This window comes from Sciurus vulgaris, assembly GCF_902686455.1.
Source record: "Sciurus vulgaris genome assembly, chromosome: 5".
NCBI classification, from domain to species: Eukaryota; Metazoa; Chordata; class Mammalia; order Rodentia; family Sciuridae; genus Sciurus; species Sciurus vulgaris.
In genome coordinates, this window is record NC_136465.1 from 108314419 (window position 1) to 108334735 (window position 20317).

Here is a 20317-nt window from a genome sequence, read left to right on the forward strand (position 1 = left end):
GTGAATATATGTGAAACAGGCTATACTTAATCATCTTTCCAGAGATCTCGTGTTTGTGTTTTGTTTAAATTGTTTCACTGTTGAGCAGTAAGTTATTGACCACAGATATGTTTTCTCTTTGGGACTGAGTTCTCTGCCTTTCTCTTTCTTTATAAGAGTAAAGGAAAATGTTGTCTTTTCATTCATCCACCACTCCATGATGTGTGTCCATTCCATTGACAGTTATTCAGTTTGGGTTCGTCACCTTATTTGTGGCCTCTTTTCCACTGGCTCCTCTGTTGGCTCTGGTGAACAACATATTGGAAATAAGAGTGGACGCATGGAAACTGACCACACAGTTTAGACGCATGGTACCAGAAAAAGCCCAAGACATCGGTGCGTGGCAGCCCATCATGCAAGGGATAGCGATTTTGGCTGTGGTGACCAATGTGAGTAGACCTAGGCTTCAAGGGTTAAGACCTTAAAAAGACCAAAAATGCATTTGGGTGCTACCTGAGGAATCAAATGGTACTTTATAAGATGGGGGGACAGTGCCAAGTCTATCATGCATATGAACAACATAGTTGTTATATGCTGTGAAAACTATTTTTTAAAAAATATATTTTGTTTGCTTATAATTTTTCTTTATTACCAAGTTAAGATCACCTTCAGATATACAATAGTTGCTCATTTGCTAAAATGTTTCAATTAAACAGGAATATGATGTTAATAATACTAACATTTTTAATCCTCATAACTATAGGAGTTATCAAAAGGTGCTTTTTAAATTTTTTAATTTGTTCTAATTAGTTATATGTGACAGCAGAATGCATTTCAATTCATTATACATGAATGGAGCATGACTTCATTTCTCTGATTGTACACGATGCAGTCACTCCATTCATTTAATCTTACATGTATATAGAGTAATAATGTCATCTCATTCCACCATCTTTCCCATCCCCATACTCTCCCTCCTCCCCTCACAAAAGATGCTTTTAAAATGTAGATGGAATAATATTCATTTAGAGTTAAGACCCCAAAATGAGACCATTCCTTCATATTTTACTATATATTCTAAAATATCAACTTAAAATGTTGACTTTGGTAAAGTGTAAGCACTTTGTGCATTCCTGATTGTATGTTACCCTCCTTGTCTCCAGGGCAGTAGTTCTTCAAGTAGCACTCTTCCCACCCTATCCCTTGAGCTTTGCTAGCCACACTGGTCATTAACTGAAGCAGCCTTACACCCTGTGTGTGTCCCAGCTATGAGGAGACGTTGTTTGCAGCCTGCATTAATGGATTGTGGACCAGTCTAAAGTTTTGTTTTTTTTCCCCACACAGACCAACAGGGAGTTCTCAGTCATAGCAATTTTCATGCCAGCCCATCAAAAGACCCCCTTCCCTAGAAATAGCCTTAAAACCAAGGCCATTTCTACCTTTATTTCACTGCCAATCTCACTCCCAGGTTGATTCCCTAACAAAATGATTTCCTAGTTTTTAATTTCTTAAGCCATACTTGCCCTGAGTCCCCAGCCACCTCCCATGAGCCCCTGCAGAAGGAGAACAGACTTCAGCAGTACCTTGGCCAGGCTCTGGAGGAGGGAAGTTCCTGAGTATTGTAGGCTACAGAGTAAGGTAGGCCTGAGCTCTGCTTCCCTGCACTGCAGCTTGAATTGTGTGACCTTGGGTCGTGCATTAGCCATTCAGAGCCTCATATTATCATTGGTAAAATGAATAATTTCCTACACACAACTGAGCGGTTAGAGAATTCAGTGAAATAAAGCACACAATGCCTGAAACCTGGTCATTATTGAATGTTACCTGCTCTTGTTTTATCTTAAGTACTTCAAAAACCCCAAAGCTGTATTTCACCACATAATTGTTGCCAACATGTTAACAAATATTCAATGCCTCTTAACCTTTCAAAGATTTTTAGTAATAAATGATTTAATACCAGCACAATACTTTTTAAAAAGCTTAATGTGATTGTACCTCACTTTTTTTTACAAAAAAAAAATATAAAATCCACAGTGATTATGTAGTAAAATACAGAATTTAATCAGTCATTATCTAGACAATTGTATACTGTAAAACAAGTTATCTGGAACCAGTTATCGCCCCACACACATACACCCCAGAACCCTCAATTTATCTGAATCGCATGCTATCTCTACTTTTTGGAGAAAGTTGCAAATTACACACAGAAACCAACTGAAAGAGTATGTCAGTTTCCTTTTGCCCTAATACCCTGAACCTTCAACAACTGCTGTGCTTCAAAATGAAGACTGATGTTCAGAACTAAGAAAGCAAGGCCTTTCAAGTTACACAGTCATAAAAGAATGGATCTGTCATGTTCAATATGCTGTAGTACACTAAGCAGGGCAGGAACATGGACTTATGGGCTTTAGGAAAATTTTCAGCAAAAAGGTTTGAAACTAAAAGGGTTTTTGTTTGACCTTCAACAACCAGAAAATTCAATTGACTCAAATTCCCCATTCCTCAAACATTCCAAAGTCTGATTGTATTAGGCACCTTTTCCCAGTATCCATGCCATGGCTCCACTCCATTAGCACAGATGGAGGTTTGCTGCCTTTCCAAAGCTGGTGTGTGTGTACACACATGCTGGCTAATTGGTGCTACTGGTTCTTGTCCAACAGCTGTATTTTCTTATAATTTACCCTAGAAAAATTGCTTATTAGATTTGTGCCATTGATCTATGTATAACCCTTTCCCATATTGTTAGGATCTATTACACTTCCAAGGTGCAGTATACATATACACACATGTGTATGTATATCAGTACTAAACATGTATCTGGCATCCCTTCACACATACAAACTCAACCCCTTGAACTCCTATTGTGTGTTCCACAGCCTAATGTGTATAGAAGGAAGAACAGCCACCAGGGGTGAGAGTGGGCATCAAGCAGGAGTTTGTTATAAAATCATTCATTTTAAAGCTGCTGGTTCAATAAATAAGCTGAATTGACATTGCTGTATCATGCCAGAGCATCTGCTATTGAAGACCAATTTTAATTTATTTTGATATAAATGGAAAATTGTGTGCAGAACAGCATGGGAAAATGAAGCACACCGCATTTATTTGTACTATTGTAGCACATCTCTCAAAGCAGCTCACTTCAAGACAGAAAGGTGTCTTGTCAGAAGACAATACAATTATCTTCCTCATTGGAATTTTTGTAGCTTCCTGAAGCACATCTGCAAGTGATTCTATAAGAAGGATAGCTGAGTTAAATAGCAGGAGAATTTAATCTATTGAAATCTGGGAAAAGGTAACACATTCTAGCCTCACCTCATTACTGACAGACAAGCATACACACACATGGATTTTTCACATTGGAGGGAATGACAAACTTGTTCTAGTGGGGGAAATTTAACAATAGAAAAATTCCTTAATTGTTTTTCTTGCTTTACCTGAGATCTTGTTTGTTGGTTTGTGGTCTCACTGTGTCTAAACCATATGTTTAGATGACTGCTATCAAAAATCATGTTGAACCCCAAACACAACTACCTCATTTAGCTTTGTTTATTCACATAGAATTTGGTTTAAAGTATATTCTATCCCTTCTTCTTTAAAACCAAGTTTGAAGGCTTAAACACTAGATCTAACAAAACTGGCATTACTAGACTATGTGAATGAACAACCCCTATATAATTTTTTGTCACTTACATTGTATTAAAATAAAAAATTTTGCTTTCTATTGACCACATAAATAGAAGAATATATTAAAAGTCTAAAATAAGTCATACCATGAATTATTTTAAAGGTTGACTTGTCTAAACAAGTCAAGATACTGTGGGTGGAGGGAGGTGTGAATTTAAATGCCATTGTTTGTATTTAGATCAGGGAAATATATTTTATGCAGTTTACGTTCCATTTTATGAGAATCAAGTAAAAAAATTAGTTTTGTATCAATTATTCTATAAAGGAATTATAGAAAAACATTATTTTCATAATGTTGATCTATTGTATCTACCACAGTTCTCTAAATCCAAATCACAAAAGACTAATATCAAGTAGAGCCCTCAAGTTGATTGAATATTATATTCCAACTTTTGAAAAATTTATTTATTTATAATATGTACAAGCAACTCAAGTTATCCATAATATCCTAGTCTATAATTATTTTTAATAAGTGGTGTTTATTATATTTAAGAAGCATAATAAGAGCTATCAGACCTTAGCACTTGAATTGTAGACCTTTCCTTAGAATTGAAGACCAAAAAGAAAGTAATATTCTACTTTAAAAGTTTACTGCTCAAAGATTTTAGGACATTCACTATATTCATTTTACACTTAAGAAGGAAGATTTCTGAATCGGTTTTCAAAAAAAAAAAAAAAAAGCAACTTGATGAAAATAGTGATTCTGGCACATTGTAATCATAGCAATAAAAGTTCTAATTAATGCTTTCCTTTTTGTTTTCCTCTCAACATAGGCCATGATCATTGCTTTTACCTCAGACATGATCCCCCGCCTGGTGTATTACTGGTCCTTCTCCATCCCCCCCTATGGGGACCACACTGACTACACCATGGAGGGGTACATCAACAACACTCTCTCCATCTTCAACATCGCAGACTTCAAAAACAAAAGCAAAGGAGATACATTCCTTGGGCTTGGTGACCATACCACATGCAGGCAAGTTCAGCTACCCATTTAAAAAGTCACTTCTTGAGAAGGGCTTGTGTGTGTGTGATTTAAATCAAATTGCTAGAGACTTTTTTCCCCCATAGCTTTCTCTTCAATTAAACTAAAAAGATATTAAAGTTAATGAAGACAGATTTGGACTTTTAAACCAAACCATAAAAGGAAGAGTGAAAGATCAGAGTTTCATATGATTTCAGGAAAACAGAACCAGGGGAAAAAATCTTACAACTCACAAATGGAGAAACTTCAAGACTTCTGGAAATTAAGATCATTCAATTGTTACACGAATTTATTATTCAAGAACCATCTGAAGATAATGACAGTGCATGAGAACCTTCATTTAACAAACATGTAAAGATAAAACATTTAAATACCTAACAATTTCCTCAAAGTATTCCAAAGCTCTCTGCATTTTTTTTTGTTGTTGTTATTGTTTTTAAATATTGTTTTAGTTGTAGATGGAACAATACCTTTATTTTTATGTGGTACTGAGGATGAACCCAGTGCCTCACACATGCCAGGCAACCACCTACCACTAAGCCACAACCCTGACCCCTCTGCATTGGTTTTAATGACTGGTAAGATGAACTGTGGACAGTAAATACCACTAAATTGCCAGTTGATAGAATGTAGACTATAGAGCTCATAGAATTTTTATTTTCAATCATAGATTCCTACACCTAAAGGAGGCTTTAAAATGCCTTTAGTCCAGTTCTTCAAAGACTTCACTGATTCGAGTTCTCAACACTACTAAGCAGCCAGAGATAAGCCCAAAATAAATGTTTCCAAGTTATACTTGATACATCCTCTTTAGAATCCTACACTTAGCCTGCTTACTTTTACTTTATATAATTCTAAACAGTAATTCAACACTTCTAGGTCTACAGCAATAATACAGGACATCTGACAAGGAATTAGGTTAAAAAGTCATGATGAGGAGGCAGTGCTCTGGACAGAGAGATGGCCCTATGACTGAGTAAACCCAGATAATATATTAATAATTAGCAAATGCGGTCCTGAAAATAGGCTAAATTGTCTTATACTCTTTTCAGAATGCAAGGATAAATCCCTGGCCAAAATACATAATTTTTTTAAAAAATAGTTTTGTTCTCTTACAGAGATGGATTCTTTTTGACATATTGCCATTATTTTCTGAATACATGTTCAATGAATTATTACTGCAGTGAGTTTTTTTCCCTGAGGACTTTGTGTCCAAATTGAGATCTAGGAGAAAATTTATGATGCCCAACTTAAAAAAACATCACACTAAATATGACTCCTTTTTAAAATAGAGCCCTTGTTTATTTGATGAAAAGGATTTGTCTCCTAATATACCTCCATTTTGTTTCCAGGTACCGTGATTTCCGAAACCCACCTGGACATCCACAAGAATATAAACACAACATCTACTATTGGCATGTGATCGCTGCCAAGCTGGCTTTTGTCATTGTCATGGAGGTAGGAAAGTGTACTTTGAAATAGTTTCTAAGACTACATATTTGCAGGCACTGTTTTTAAAGTGCTGTTAAATCTACTTCAAATGCATAATCTTTTCTTATTGCTTGGTAATAATTATTTTTAGGAGATGAATTAATCAAGTTTGGCCTGAGAATAGCCATAGTGCTCTTAATTAAATGAAATTGCTTGTCTGCTTTAGAAGTTAAAAAACATATATAAGGGGGATCTAATTTCATTTGATACAGTATTAAATAAAGATCTTTTTTAAAATTTGGGGGCACTGAGCAGTATATTGAACTGTGACAGGGCTTAAAATAAGTAAGATGTGACCTTTCCCTGTAAGGAAATTTAATCGTTATTATAATTTCATTCAGCCTATTGTTTTTATTCAATTATTGCATTTTCATAATATGCCAACTTATAAGTTCTTAATATCTCTAAAATTAACTAGCTCTAAAAACTGACCATTATTAATTATCAATTGCTCTAGCCAACTTCTTTTTCAGTGAATAACAATTACCAAATCACAAAGCCTAGAAATTTGTTTGATTGGTGTTTACATTTAGCTGCAAGAGGCAAAATTTACCTTTAGTGGCTTAAATAAACCAGGGTTGACTTGTTTCTGACATAAAAAAATTGAGGCTTCGTAATTTGATTTATAAAGAAAAAAACACATAGAAGAAAATGTATAATGGATGGGAGGAAATCTTTCCAGAATAGATTGAAAGATCAGTTCACAGAGCAAAAAGCATGGTCTATTTCAAGCAGAATAAACAACAAGGAACACACACTTATACATATTGTAAAGAAAATGCAGCCCACCAAAGATAAGATTGAAACCAGAGAAAAGAGACAGATGACTGACAAAGAAAACTAAAATTAGAATGAGAGTAGATCTTGTAACAGCAACAATGGGAGCCAGAAGGGAGTAGTCCAGTATCTTCCAAGTGCTAAAGAAGGCAGCACTTTCCACAGTGAAAACACCAGGACATATGGTTTTATAAGAGTGAAACCAAGCTTTTTAGAACAGATTATTTCAATCTTGTACAAACTCCTTCAGAGGGCAAAAAAAGAAGAAATACTCTCCAACTCATTTGGTGAGGTTGAGAGCAGCTTCGATCCTAAAATCAGACAAGAATAGAAAGAGGAAGGAAAATTAGGGCCAATCTCACTCATTTCACAGATGCAAAAATCCTTCTAGAATGTGTAAGCTGAATCTTCCAATATATTTTTAAAAGATACATCACACCCTATTGGCTTTAATTCAGAAATGCAAGAGTGACATAACATAGAAAATCCACTCATCTATAAATATTACCTACCTCTAAAAATAAAAAATGAAACCTCTCCTACATCATTATCATTTTCCATCATTATCGAATACACTAGTTTCTCTCCATCCTATTTACCTCCCTAGTTCTGTTTCATTTCTTTTTCGTGGACAGTGCCTTTAAATGAGTTGTCAGTGCTTGCTGGTCCCTTCTTCCTCTCACTCTCTTTCGTAGGCCCATGCTTTCACCCCCTCCACTGCACTGGAACTGCTCTTGCCAGAATTACTGATAGCCATCGTGTTTGTGAATTCCTGTGATCATTTCTCCACCCTCACACTACATAACTCATTAGCAACATTTGACACCACTGATCAATCACTCACTCCTTGAAACTTCACGTGGTTCCCAGGAAAGTACATTTTTTTAAAGCAGTAAAAATAAATAAAGACAGATGAGGTTATATAATAATATAGTGGTTCAATTCAACAAAAGGAAATAACAATGAATTGCACCAAATATTGTCACATCTAAATATAGAAAGCAAATATTAATATACCCTCTAGAGACTGCAATACAATAATAGTAGGGGACTTTAATGGCCCACTTTCAGCAATAGATAGATTATATGGGCAGAAAATCAACAAAGAAAGAGCAGATTTAAAGACTAACAGGCCTAACAGACTTCTACAGAACATTACATCCAACAACTGAAGAATGCACATTCTTCTCAAGAGTGCATGAAACATCTTTTCAGGCCATGAGTCTTAACAAATTTTTAAATATTAAAATCCTATCAAGTATCATTTATTATAATGCAATAAAATTGGAAATCAAGTGTACAGGTACATGGAAATTAAAATACATACTCCAGAACAACTGATGGATCAATTAATAAATTAAGCAATGATAATGGAAACACAACATACCAAAATTTATGGGATACAGCAAAAGCAGTTCTAAGAGGAAAGTTTAGAGCAATGTGCCTACTTACAAATAGCAGAAAACTCTCAAATTAACAACCTATCATTGCATCTCAAGGAACTAGAAAAACAAAAACAAACCAAATGCCAGATAAGAAGGAAACAAAAAACAGCAGAAAGAAAATAGAAAATTCAGAAGCAGTATAAAAGACCAATGAAATGAAGACTTGATTTTTTTAAACAGATGAACAAAATTGACAAAACCTTAACTAGAATGAAGAAGAAGAAAAAAAAAAAAAAAACTTGAGTCTGAAACAAGACAAAGATGCCCACTTTCTCCACTTTTATTCAACACAGTACTAGAAGTCCTAGCTGGAACAATCTGGCAAGAGAAAGGATTTTGGGCATCCAGATTGGAAAGTAGGAAGTCAGTTTGTCACTTCACAGACAACACATTCTCATAAGCACAAAAGGTTCAGTTGCGAGATGGAGCCTAGATAGGTGGGCACCTCAGTCATCCAGTGTTTCAAAAATAGGCTCTTCTGAAATGTGGGCTGTGTACCTCTCATCTTGTTCACGTAGGTCAGTGAGAATCGCAGTCCAGTGGGTTCAACAAAGACACAGTAATCAAAGTTTCTGTGACGATTAGAGTAGCTCGTGTCTGGTCTTCGTTGCAGTCAGCATTTCTGGCAAGCATCCTTCCAGGATCAACCTTTTCCTGTAACTTGGGGCTACAGAGTGCTTGGGAAGGGATGGTTTTGTACATTCCTAGCTAACTTCAGCGTGCGGTTGATCTTAAAGTGATAGAACAAGCAGGAGCAGAGAGCAACTTCTGAGAAGTGGGTCTCAATCAGTAGGGGGGCTTATGTGTTCCTTCAGTTCCCACTGCCAGTTTAGTTTGTTCCACCACAGAGTGTTCTGTGCATGGGGGCATTGCCATCATGTGGGCACTCCTGCTGGGCGGGATTGGCAAAGGGAAAAAGGGGCCCATAGGGTGGAACAAACTGGCCTGGTTATCAAAGAAGCCTTTTGAATTTCTCTTCTTGGCTGAGCCAGGGCAACTAATTTTGAAGTTTTGTAGTATCATGGCCTTCTGGCCCCCTGGGATAGCAAGTCTTAAAAGACACTTATAATTGGGACATTATTTTACAGCAAGAATAAATCCCATAGCTTAAGAGTAATTCTGTGCACACAAAATCCAGTAGAAACATCTCTAACTTTTACCACCAAGCATTTCCCCCAACCAAGATGTGAACCATGCATTTAGGTTGAATCTTGATTCATCGGTTGTGGCCTCTACCTGGGCATGTAAGTCCTGCAAGGACCAGAGAGACACTTCCCAAATTATCTGGGATATACACATAAGATTCAGTTTTTATGATAACACAAGTTTCCCCTTAGGCTGCTGTTAGAATGTCGAATGCTATTGAATCTTAGAGAACTGTCTTTCTCATTAAGTCCACTTCAGTGTTGAGCAGAAAAATTTCCCTTAGGGCTGTCATTTAAGTATCTGAGTCAAATTATTCAGTTTCCATATGCCACGTCATATCCTCCAGGCCAATCTAGGGCATGAAGATTGATGGCAGGTGATCATTCCAGAGGAGAAGAGATCAGCTGGTTGACTCAACATCCCTGAACCCAGAGGTACCCTGTAGTGCATGTCCCCTACCACCCTGGGGGAACCTGTGTCCACAGATTGGTCCCATATAACCACTGAGATTTTTTTGGTGCTGGCCATCTCACCCCCCGTCTCCATACCCAGGTTGTTGCAAACCAATCATTTTCTTTTAAGATTACATTGTGGTTGCTGTTTTGTTCTGGAATTTATCCACATACTCATGTGGTGTTTGGCCATAGGTCATGAAAGATGTCTCTGTTCCCAACAGAGCCTTTTGACTCAGTTGACCCACAGTTGGTGTAAGCCATATACAATCATCTCAAATTCGAAAATATCCATCCTTATAGCTATGATTGTTATGTAATGTGTTTAGATATTTTATCCTGGATTCCTTTCATTGGGATTCAGCTAGGGACCACATCTTGATTTGGGTCCTGTCTTTCTGTGGCCTGGTTACTAAAAATTGTTATTGATAGGCTAATAAGTTACATTCAAATTAGAAGTACAGGTTACTATCATTTTATCCTTTTGTTATTTAATGAAATATTGCATCTTATTTCAGTCCTTGCTTTGCAAGGGAGACATCCACCAAGGCAACCCGAGGTGCTTTACAAAGACAATAACTGTGGACCCAACAAGTACCTTCTATAAGCTTTCCTAAGGTGTTTAGCTCTTTGTGGATTAAAACAATGAAAACAGCCTAGACAATTAAAACTCTTCCTATTCCAGTGATCACCATTTGGTACAATTTCTATTGATGGTCTTTGTGTCCTGTCTGTCTCAAATAGCAGTTCATATCATCTGCAAGTTATCAGAAGTAGTCAGTCTTGTTCTCCCTGTCTCCTTGATGTCCAGTAATTTCACCTGAGCACAGTGGATTCATGGTTTGACTCCTGCCAGTTCTAAGGAAGACTGAGCATGTTGTCCATTTGGCATTGAGTTGGTTATCTGGATTCTGTTCCCTCCACATCTTTAAGAGGACTGTATTTTCAGATTGGAAGTCATGCAAATAGGACATCAGAGGCATAAACTGACAAACTCATATTTGGAAGTTAGTGCAGCAATTAAAGATTTAACATCTTTACAAGTTGTTCCTTTTCAATATAATCAAGTAACCCACAGATGAGGCCTGACATGGTCTACCACACAGAATTTCAAAAGGACTTAGACCTTACTTCTAGGGATCGCATGTATCTGTAACAGAACAATGGGTAAAAATTTATCCCAGGTCAGGTGAATCTCCTGACAATGTGGTAATGATCTTTTTAAGGTGTGATCCACTTTGCCGATTTTTCCTGTTGACTGTGGTCTCTATGCTGAATGCACTTTCTATTTGAATGTCCAAAGCTTCTGAAACCTGCTGCATGATTTTTTAAGTGAATGCTGTTCCATAGTCATTTTGTATGGTTTTTGGCAGTCCATATTGTGGTATAATTTCCTTTAGTAGAATGTGAGCCCTTTCTCTGTCTGAATAGGAAAAAATTCTACCCATTCTGAGAACATGTCCACAGATACCAAAGTTAAGATACTCCTGGCATCCAAGTAAAATAAATCCTCAGAAGACAGTCTCCCCTTTCCGGGTGCCCTACGTTGCACACTGGGCTGCAATGAGTGTTTTTGTGCAGATCAGACCCTGTGGTATAGAGTCCACTATCACAGATCAAGGCCAGTTTGTTTTTATAGCCACTATGATGTGGTGTCTTGTCCAAAGTAGGTTCTGTGGTGTATTTAAGACAGAATACAGTAAAGCTTTAGGTATTAATGGTATGCCTTTTTCATCACATTTCCCATCCTTGAGGGGGATCATTAATAAAATACCAGTCTTGCCCTTTTGCAGTCCTCTTTTGAATATCTGGGTGCAAATTCTGATGAGGTTATTTGGGGGCAGGAAGGGCCTATTGTTACAGTGTTTGTTCTGCCGCTCATTTTACTACTTGATTGGCCAGTTTCTCTTCTTCACAACTATCCCCTTTCTGATGAGCAGGGCAGTATATTATTGAGACCTGCCAAGGTTTGCTCACTGCTTCTTGAAAACTAAAATCTGAGATGCATATTTTATGTCCATGTTGTTGGAGGTCAGTAGTTGCTGATCCTTCCAAATAACCCCATGTGCACGAGCAATCTTGAAGGCATAGAGTCAGCACAAGTATTGACTCATTTGTTCTCCAGCACAATCAGGGCTCTAGTGAGTACGGTATGTTCAGACTTTGTGCCAAGTCCCAGGTGGCAGGACACCTGCTTCACTTGTCCCTTGGACAGTTCTACCACGTACCCTGCATGTCTCTCACTGTGTTCCATGAAGCTGTGCCATCAGTGAAGGGCTCTGGGCCCCAATCTTTCAGAGGTTGATCAGCCAGTTGATCAGCCAAATCTAACCTGCTCACATCAACCGTCTTGACTTGCAGACAATCCCTGCAAGCTGGAATCCTTCCTGTTACCAGGTAATAGGGTGGCTGAATTTAAAGTAGGGGGACATCGGTAACTTAACATTAATATCATCCAGAACAGTGACCTGGCATCTGCCCATCCTTCCTGCCAGTAGCTACCTTTTGTTCAGGCAGAGTTAATCCATGATGGAGCACATGCTGTGGTGGGTTGCACCAGCAGGAACTTGTCAGCCTCTTGTAACTATTCACAGGTGGCTGCAACCGCCCTCAGGCAAGGCGGCTGTCCTGTAACAGGCTGATCTGATTGCTTTGAAAAATATGTCACCAGACACGGGTTGATACTCCATTAAGAGCAAGCACTCCGAGCCCAGTTCCTTGTTTTTCATCTACATGCAAATTGAAGGACTTATCTAAGTGTGGCAAGCCCAAAGTGGTATTTAGGTCTGAGTTTGAGTGTCAGAAGCCTGTCAGTATTCAGAAGTCCAATCTAAAGGCTAGAATCTCTTCCTCATAGGACTTCATACAGAGGCTTGATGATAAGGCCAAAATTTATTATCTAGATTTAACAGAAAACCCTGCGATTGCTGTTGGGTACAGAAGTCTTTAAGCAAATTATAGCTCTTTTTCAGTCTAGTAATACCTCTCTTTGGCCTTTTGACATAGTGAAACCCAGATATACTGCATTTTGTTTACATATCGAACCTCGTTCTGGGACACGTTATATCTACCCTCAGCCAGGTGATTGAGTTCTACTGTGTTAGTTAGGTACCACTGGGTGAATGTTCAAGTCACTATCATTTGTAACCCTCAAGTTCTGAACAAATCTCTTCTCATCTGAATAAGTTTTTTAACTAGAAGAATTGGAGCATTGTAAGGCAACTTTCAGAATTGAATCAAATTTATTTATATATATATACATACATATATGTGTGTGTGTGTGTGTGTGTGTATTATACACAATCTTTTTTTCTAGTTATACATGACAGTAGAAATGCACTTTGACACATAAATGGAGTGTAACTTCTCATTCTTCTGGTCGTACATAATGTAGAATCCCACCACTTGTGTAGCCATATGCACATAGGGGTAATAATGTCAGATTCATGCTACTATCCTTCCTACCCCCAAGCCCCCTCCCTTCACTCTACCAAATCCAAAGTAACTCTGTTCTTCTCTAGCCACAGTCCTTATTGTGAATTTGCATCCGCATATCAGAGAAAACATTTGGCCTTTGGTTTTTTGAGATTGGCTTATTTCACTTAGCATGATATTCTATGGTTCCATTCATTTACCAGCAAATGCCATTATTTCACTCTTCAAGGCTGAGTAATATTCTATGTGTGCATATATATCATTTTCTTTATTCATCTGTTGAAGGGTATCTAAGTTGGTTCAGTAGTTTAACTGTTGTGAATTGAGCTGCTGTAAACATTGACACAACTGTGTCACTGTAGCATGCCTATTTTAAGTCCTTTGAATATAAACCAAGGAATGGGATAGCTGAGTCAAATGGTGGTTCCATTCCAAGTTTTCTGAAGAATTTCCATACCACTTTTCATAGTGGTTACACCCATTTGCAGTTCCACCAGCAATGTATAAGTGTACATTTTCACCCACATCCTTGCCAACATTTATTGTTACTTGTATTCTTGGTAATTGCCATTCTGACTAGTGAGATGAAATCTTAGTTTTGATTTGCATTGATTGCTCTCTTGCTAGAGATGTTGAAAATTTTTTCATATATTTGTTGATCGATTGTATTTCTTTTGTGAAGTGTCTGCAGTTCCTTAGCCCATTTATTGACAGGTTTTTTTTTTTTTTTTTTGGTGTTAAGTTTTTTGAGTTCTTTATATATCCTGGAGATTAATGCTCTACCTGAGGTGTGTGTGGTAAAGATTTTCTCCCATTCTATAGGCTCTCTTTTCGCATTATTGTTTCCATTGTTGAGAAGAAGCTTTTTAGTTTGAAATTAGCCCATTTATTGATTCTTGATTTTACTTCTTTCACTTTAGGAGTCTTGTTAAGGAAGTCAGATCCTAAGGCGACATGGTGAAGATTTGGGCCTACTTTTTCTTCTATTAGGCACAGGTTCCCTCTGTTCTAGTGCCTAAATCTTTGATCCACTTTGAGTTTTGTGCATAGTGAGAGATAGGGATTTAATTTCATTTTGTTACATATGGATTTTCAATCTTGCCAGAAACATTTGTTGAATTATATTTTTAAAATGTTCAAAAAAACCAGCTGAATGCCCCTTCAAGCTTCCTGTTTCAGTAAGTATCAAGCTTTGGGCTCCATGCTGTACCTTTCATGCAATCTGTACAGGTTATTTATTCTCAGCCCTTCCTGGCATGCCCATTGTCCAGACTTCCGGTCTTACCTTTTTTCAATTTCTGGAAGCATTTATTCTTAAACTTGGAGAAACTTGTATCTCTCATTATCCTGAGGAGAAGTTTACTCAGGCATTTAGTTTGCCCAAAGGGCATAGCCTAAGAGGGGTATCAGATATTCCAGTACATACCGAAAACTCTGTTTTACGGCTGTATCTCCTAATTGACATTCCAGTTTCTGAAGAAAGGACCTACCTTGAGCTTCACCTGATGCCTCGGTGATCACAATAGAGACCTTAGCTTTTTCCTCAATCTAGTGTTTATCCTGAGTACGTAGACCTGCATCCAAAAGAAAGTTCATCGACTCCCACTCTCAGCTGTACATGGGGAATTCAAGTCAACCAGATCAAATCTGTAGGAGCCTCCAGGCTCCTCAGTTCCCCTCCGACCCTGGCTCCCTCACAACCTCTGGGGAGCCAGCTCCTGTCAACTTTTGTTTCCTTGGGCAGTGATTCTTCCAGTAAGTTTTTCCAGTTAGTTTTTAACCTAGGACACACAGACCTTATTCCTAAGACCTTCTTCCTTCCTTAGGTCATCTTCTTCCTCCAACAGCCAGGTGTAGCCACTTGGCATTTGGTCTCTTGCTTTCGGCATTGTTCTCCATTGCTGAAAACCTTTAGGCAATCTCTGCTGGGTGAGAGGGACTCATCCCCAGCGCACCATCTGTCTTTTTAAAGTTCTTTAATATGTTCAGGGAACTTTGCCCTGTGAAAGTCATAGTTATCATATCCAGATTGTCTGGGTTTTCTGAATCCACATCTGTGTAACCCTGGTAGACTTGATAAATTTGCCCTTAAGAGAGTCTTGCCAGGTTTTTGTAAGACCTCTTGGTACCTGATGGAGACTTTGTCTCAGAGCCACCAGGCTCAGTCCTGCGAGGGTACAATGACGGTGATGACTTAATAGGGTCCTCCCATCTGCTTTATTTGGGTCCCCTGTTGGTTCAGCTATAGGGTCCACCTCATTTGTCTCCAAGGTATTAGCAGGATCCTCCACATGGAGCCTGTGTGCTCCCTGGCTTTGTCTGTGACCATCTTCCTTTCCTATGAGCATGCTGTTCATCAGAATATGAATCTGCCCACTTCAAAATGGAGGAAAAGAATTCAGTCTTGCGGACAGGCTCTTAGGAGGGGCTGTTGTTTTCCCAATTAAATCAGAAGTGGAAATGGGCTATGCATCCTTACATATCTAGTGGGTTACCACCAAACACTTACCCCTACAGGTTCTTGTCACAATGGAAATGGCCCTACTACAGAAGTGGCACCTGGACCAAAATGAGTACCTTGCTGTGTCAGGAGGGAGAAACCCATCCTGAAGCTCCTAATTACATTTCAGACTACATACCTTAGGCAGGAGAGCCTGCCTTCTTGGGAGAGAGGGAGCAGTTGTTGCTGGTCACCAGCAGAGGGCTAGGTGCTGCGGCTGTGGTAGGATCCAATGCCCCAGCAGCTGCATGTGGTGCTTCCAGAGGTGGGGGTTAAGTTATTAATATCATCTCCCTCCAGACTTGCCATCGAGTAATAAGGGTGGGGTCTTACCTGGCCTCTGAACAATAGTAGTGTTCAACACATCCTTCCCTTTCTCCTAATAAAATAACATGGAAGCTTATCCATAAGGAACTTCATCCTTTTCTCTTTTGAAATACAAATCTAATTGTACTACAGTATTATGAGTCACTTTTCCCCTGACTCCATGACATATTGTGACCAAGCTATAGTGCAATGAAATGCCATTTGTTTTTTGGTCAAAGGGCTATAACTATAATCAGACCATTATGTTAGGATTAGCCCCAGAGGACTCCTATTTGGAACTGATGGCGAGTTCCCCATTTTGACAAAACTGAAAACAATTATGAGCACACGGTCTGTGTGTTACTCAGGGAAGTGTAGGTAAAATAAGGAAAAAACACACAGTCAACCAGAATCAGAAGTCCAGACACAGATTTCAGGATAAAAGTCCTACAACTATTCCCTCTGCTACCATGCTCTCTGAAAACCAGATGAGCCGTCTTCTTTTGAAGTGAGTCCTATGATGAGGAGTGAGGAGGAAGTTCTCAAAAGTACACTGCAGCAGGACAGCTTACCCATTCTGATGCTGTAGATCATCCTGCCTGATGCTGTTTCTTAGTCGGCTGTTGAGGGGCTGTGAGGGTAACCATCCTTAGGGCAAGGAAAGGAACGGGGATGTCCCCGCAGCTAATGTGGCCCGATGGATGCAAGGGACTCATCCTTCTGCTCCCCGATCCGAGTCCAGTCCACCACAGCAAAATCCTGCCTCACGTTGGGTGCCAGTTGCAACTGTACAAGGTTTGGTTCTTCCTCCCAATAGTCAATAAATGAAGAGGCAGAATGATGGCGAAAGAGCGAGCTTTATTAACAAGCCAGCGTTGTTAGAAGATGGCACACTGTCACCGTCAGTGACTATGTTGCCCGTTGCCCTAAGGGAGAGCTTTTTAATATGATTTTTTTCAAGGAAAGATTCATGGAAAAGTATACTTAACTCCCAGAGAGTTAAGGCCTCTGCTGAAATGTCAGCTAGGTACGTCTTATCTGACGCATATAGGTCAGTGAGCATTGCAATCCAGTGGCTCCAAAGATGACCTAATTGATCAAAGCTTCTGTATTGATTATTAGAGTGACTGGTGTCTTGTTTTTGCTGTGGGCAGCATTTCTGGCAAGCACCCTTCCAGGTGTGACCGTCTCCCATAATTTGGAACAATAGAGTGTCCAGTAAGGGAAGGTTTGGGGCATTCCTAGCTAACTTTCATACGCAGTTGATCTGTAGTGATAGAGCAAGTAGAAGCAAAAAGAAACTCCTAAGAATTGGGTCTCATTCAGTGGGGGAGGGCTTATGTGTGCTTTCAATCTTATATGTAGATAACCCCAAAAAGATTCCACCAGAAAACCATCAGAACTAATAAATTCAGCAATGTTGAAAGATACAAAAATTAACATGCAAAAATTAGTGTTTTACATGTCAATAGTGAATTATCTGAGAAAGAAATAAAGCAATTCCATTTACAATAGCTACCAAGAAAAATAAAACACTTAGGAATAAATTTAAACCACACAGGTGAAGATCTCTACAACGAGAAATATAAAACATTATGAAAGAAAGAGGACACAACAAAATGGAAAAACATCCTGTGTTCATGGATTAGAAGAATTGATATTGTTAAAAGGTCCATACAGCCAGGCCCAATGGCCCACGCCTATAATCCCAGCAGCTCTGGAGGCTGAGGCGGGAGGATCACCAGTTCAAAGCAAGACTCAGCAAAAGTGAGGTACTAAGCAACTCAGTGAGACCCTGTCTCTAAATAAAATACAAAAGAGGACTGGGGATGCAGCTCAGTCGTCAAGTGCCCCTGAGTTCAATCCCCAGTAACCCCCGCCAAAACAAAGGTCCGTACAACCCAAAGCGATCTACAGATTAAGTGTAGTCCCTATCAAATATCAATTACATTCTTCACAGACCTAGAAAAAAAAAATCCTAAAAATTTGTATGAAACCACAAGAAACTTGAACAAAAATAACAAAGCAGGAAGCAGTATACTAACTGATTTCAAAATACACTGGAAAATTCTACTGATCAAAATGACATGGTATTAACATATAATAGACATAATGATCAGTGGAACAGAATATGGAGCTCAGAAGTGAACCCACACATCTTGAGCCAGCTGATTTTCAACAAAGGTGCTGAGAACACACTTTGGGGAAAGGGTGGTCTATTTAATGAACAGTGCTGGAAAACTGGATATCCAAGCAGAAGAATAAAACTAGACCCCTATCTCTTACCAGTTATAAAAGTCAATCCAAAATGGATTAAATACTTAAGTGGAAGACCTAAAATTACTAGAAGAAAATAGAGGAAATGTTCAGGACTTTGGAGAACACCCAAAAGCAACAAAAGAAAAAAAATGAAAAAACAGCCTACAGAAGGAGAGAAAATATCTGCAAAGTCTACATCTGATAAGGAGTTAATAACCAGAATATGTAAGAAACTCACTCAACAGCACACACACCAAAAAAAAAAAAAAAAAAAAAAAAAAACCAGAAGAACCAATTTTTAAAATGGGCAGTAGGTCTAAGTAAATGTTTCTTAAAAGAAAACAAATGGCTAACATGTATGTGAAAAAAAAAATGTTCAACATGAATAATTATCAGGGAAATGCAAATCCAAACCACAGTGACGTATTCCTCCATTTAGAATGACTGCAAAGAAAGATAGGTGCTGGCAAGGAGTGAGAGAAGGAAACCATTATAGGCTCTTGCCGGGAATGTGGATTAATATAGCCATTATGGAAAACTTCATGGAAGGTCCCAAAATTAAAAACTATCATATGACCCAGCAACCCCACTACTGGGGATACATCCAAAAGAAATCAGTATGTGGAAGAGACACATGTACTCCCATGTAGATGGCAGCATTGCTCACAATAGCCAAGAAATAGAAGCAACCTGTTTCCATAAAGTGATAAATGGATTTTACAAAGGTACCTATACAATACAATGGAATTAATAAATAAATACAATGGAATAGTATTTGTCCATTCATAGGGCAAGATCTTGTCATCTGTGGCAACATGGATGGAACTGAAAGACACTATGTTCAATGAAATAAGCCAGGTACAGAAATATACTGCATGATCACTCATTTGTGGAATCTAAGTCTCGCCATAGAAATTGAGAGTAGAACAGTGGTTACCAGAGGCTGGGAGAGTATGGGGAAGGCAGGAGTGAGGACAGATTGGCCAAGGGATAGCGAGTTATAGTTACACAGGGAAATTAAGTTGTAATGTTCTGTTGCACAGTAGAGTGAATACAGGTGTCGACATGTCCTATATATTTCAAAAAAGCTGCAGGAAAGGATTTTGAATGTTTGCACCACAAAGAAATGATAAATGTTGAGGGAATAACTATATATATTGAAACATCACATGGTACCCTATAAACATGCAATTTTTATGTATTGATTTTTTTTTTTTTTTAATTTTTCTTCTGCTTCACTGGCCATTTCTTCTCAGTTGCTTTTCCAGTCCCTTCCTTCTCTTCTTACTGATCCTGGGACTCATTCCTTGATGGTTACCTTTTCTCTATTCACTCTTTTGCTAATCTCTTGCAGTCTGTTTATTTAAAATACCAACTGTGTGCAAATGGACCTAAAAATTGATATTTTTAAAGTACTTCTCTCCTGAACCCAACCCAAGAATCCAGCCATCTTCCTCATTTTTCTTTGAATATCTCATAGATGTCTCAAATCTACTGCTGCATATTCCTATATTTTCTTACATCCACTTCAAATAGTCTTCACCCAATCCATACCTCAGTCCATGGCATCCAGTCTGCCCCCTCTTGATTATGGCAGTTCTGTCTCATCAGTTGCTCAGGTCAGAGTCCTTAGAGCCCTTCTTGTTTATTTTCTCTTTCTCTCATCCCACAGCCAACCTTTTGGCTTTTCCTTGATAATGTATCACTGAGTACTTCTTAAGAACTCTACTGCTTCCACCATACTGTAACAAAATACCTGAGAAAAACAACTTAATAAGGGAAAAGGTTAATCTGGCTCAATCAGAGGCTTCAGTCTGTGACCACCTGGGCCCTGCCTTCAGCTCTATAGCAAAGC

General features: G+C 38.5%; 1 protein-coding gene across 3 annotated transcripts in view; it reads left to right on the plus strand.

Annotated features, from left to right (window-relative positions):
- ANO6 (anoctamin 6) overlaps positions 1 to 20317 on the plus strand; it is a 191781-nt gene that overhangs the window by 166586 nt on the left and 4878 nt on the right. For 2 of the 3 annotated variants that reach the window (XM_079139568.1, XM_079139569.1), the window contains 3 exons: positions 223 to 428; positions 4440 to 4642; positions 6004 to 6109. In XM_079139568.1, the coding sequence (XP_078995694.1) occupies positions 223 to 428; positions 4440 to 4642; positions 6004 to 6109 (515 nt within the window). Of the gene's footprint in view, positions 1 to 222; positions 429 to 4439; positions 4680 to 6003; positions 6110 to 20317 lie in introns of those variants that run through there. The other variant, XM_079139567.1, reaches the window with a different exon arrangement.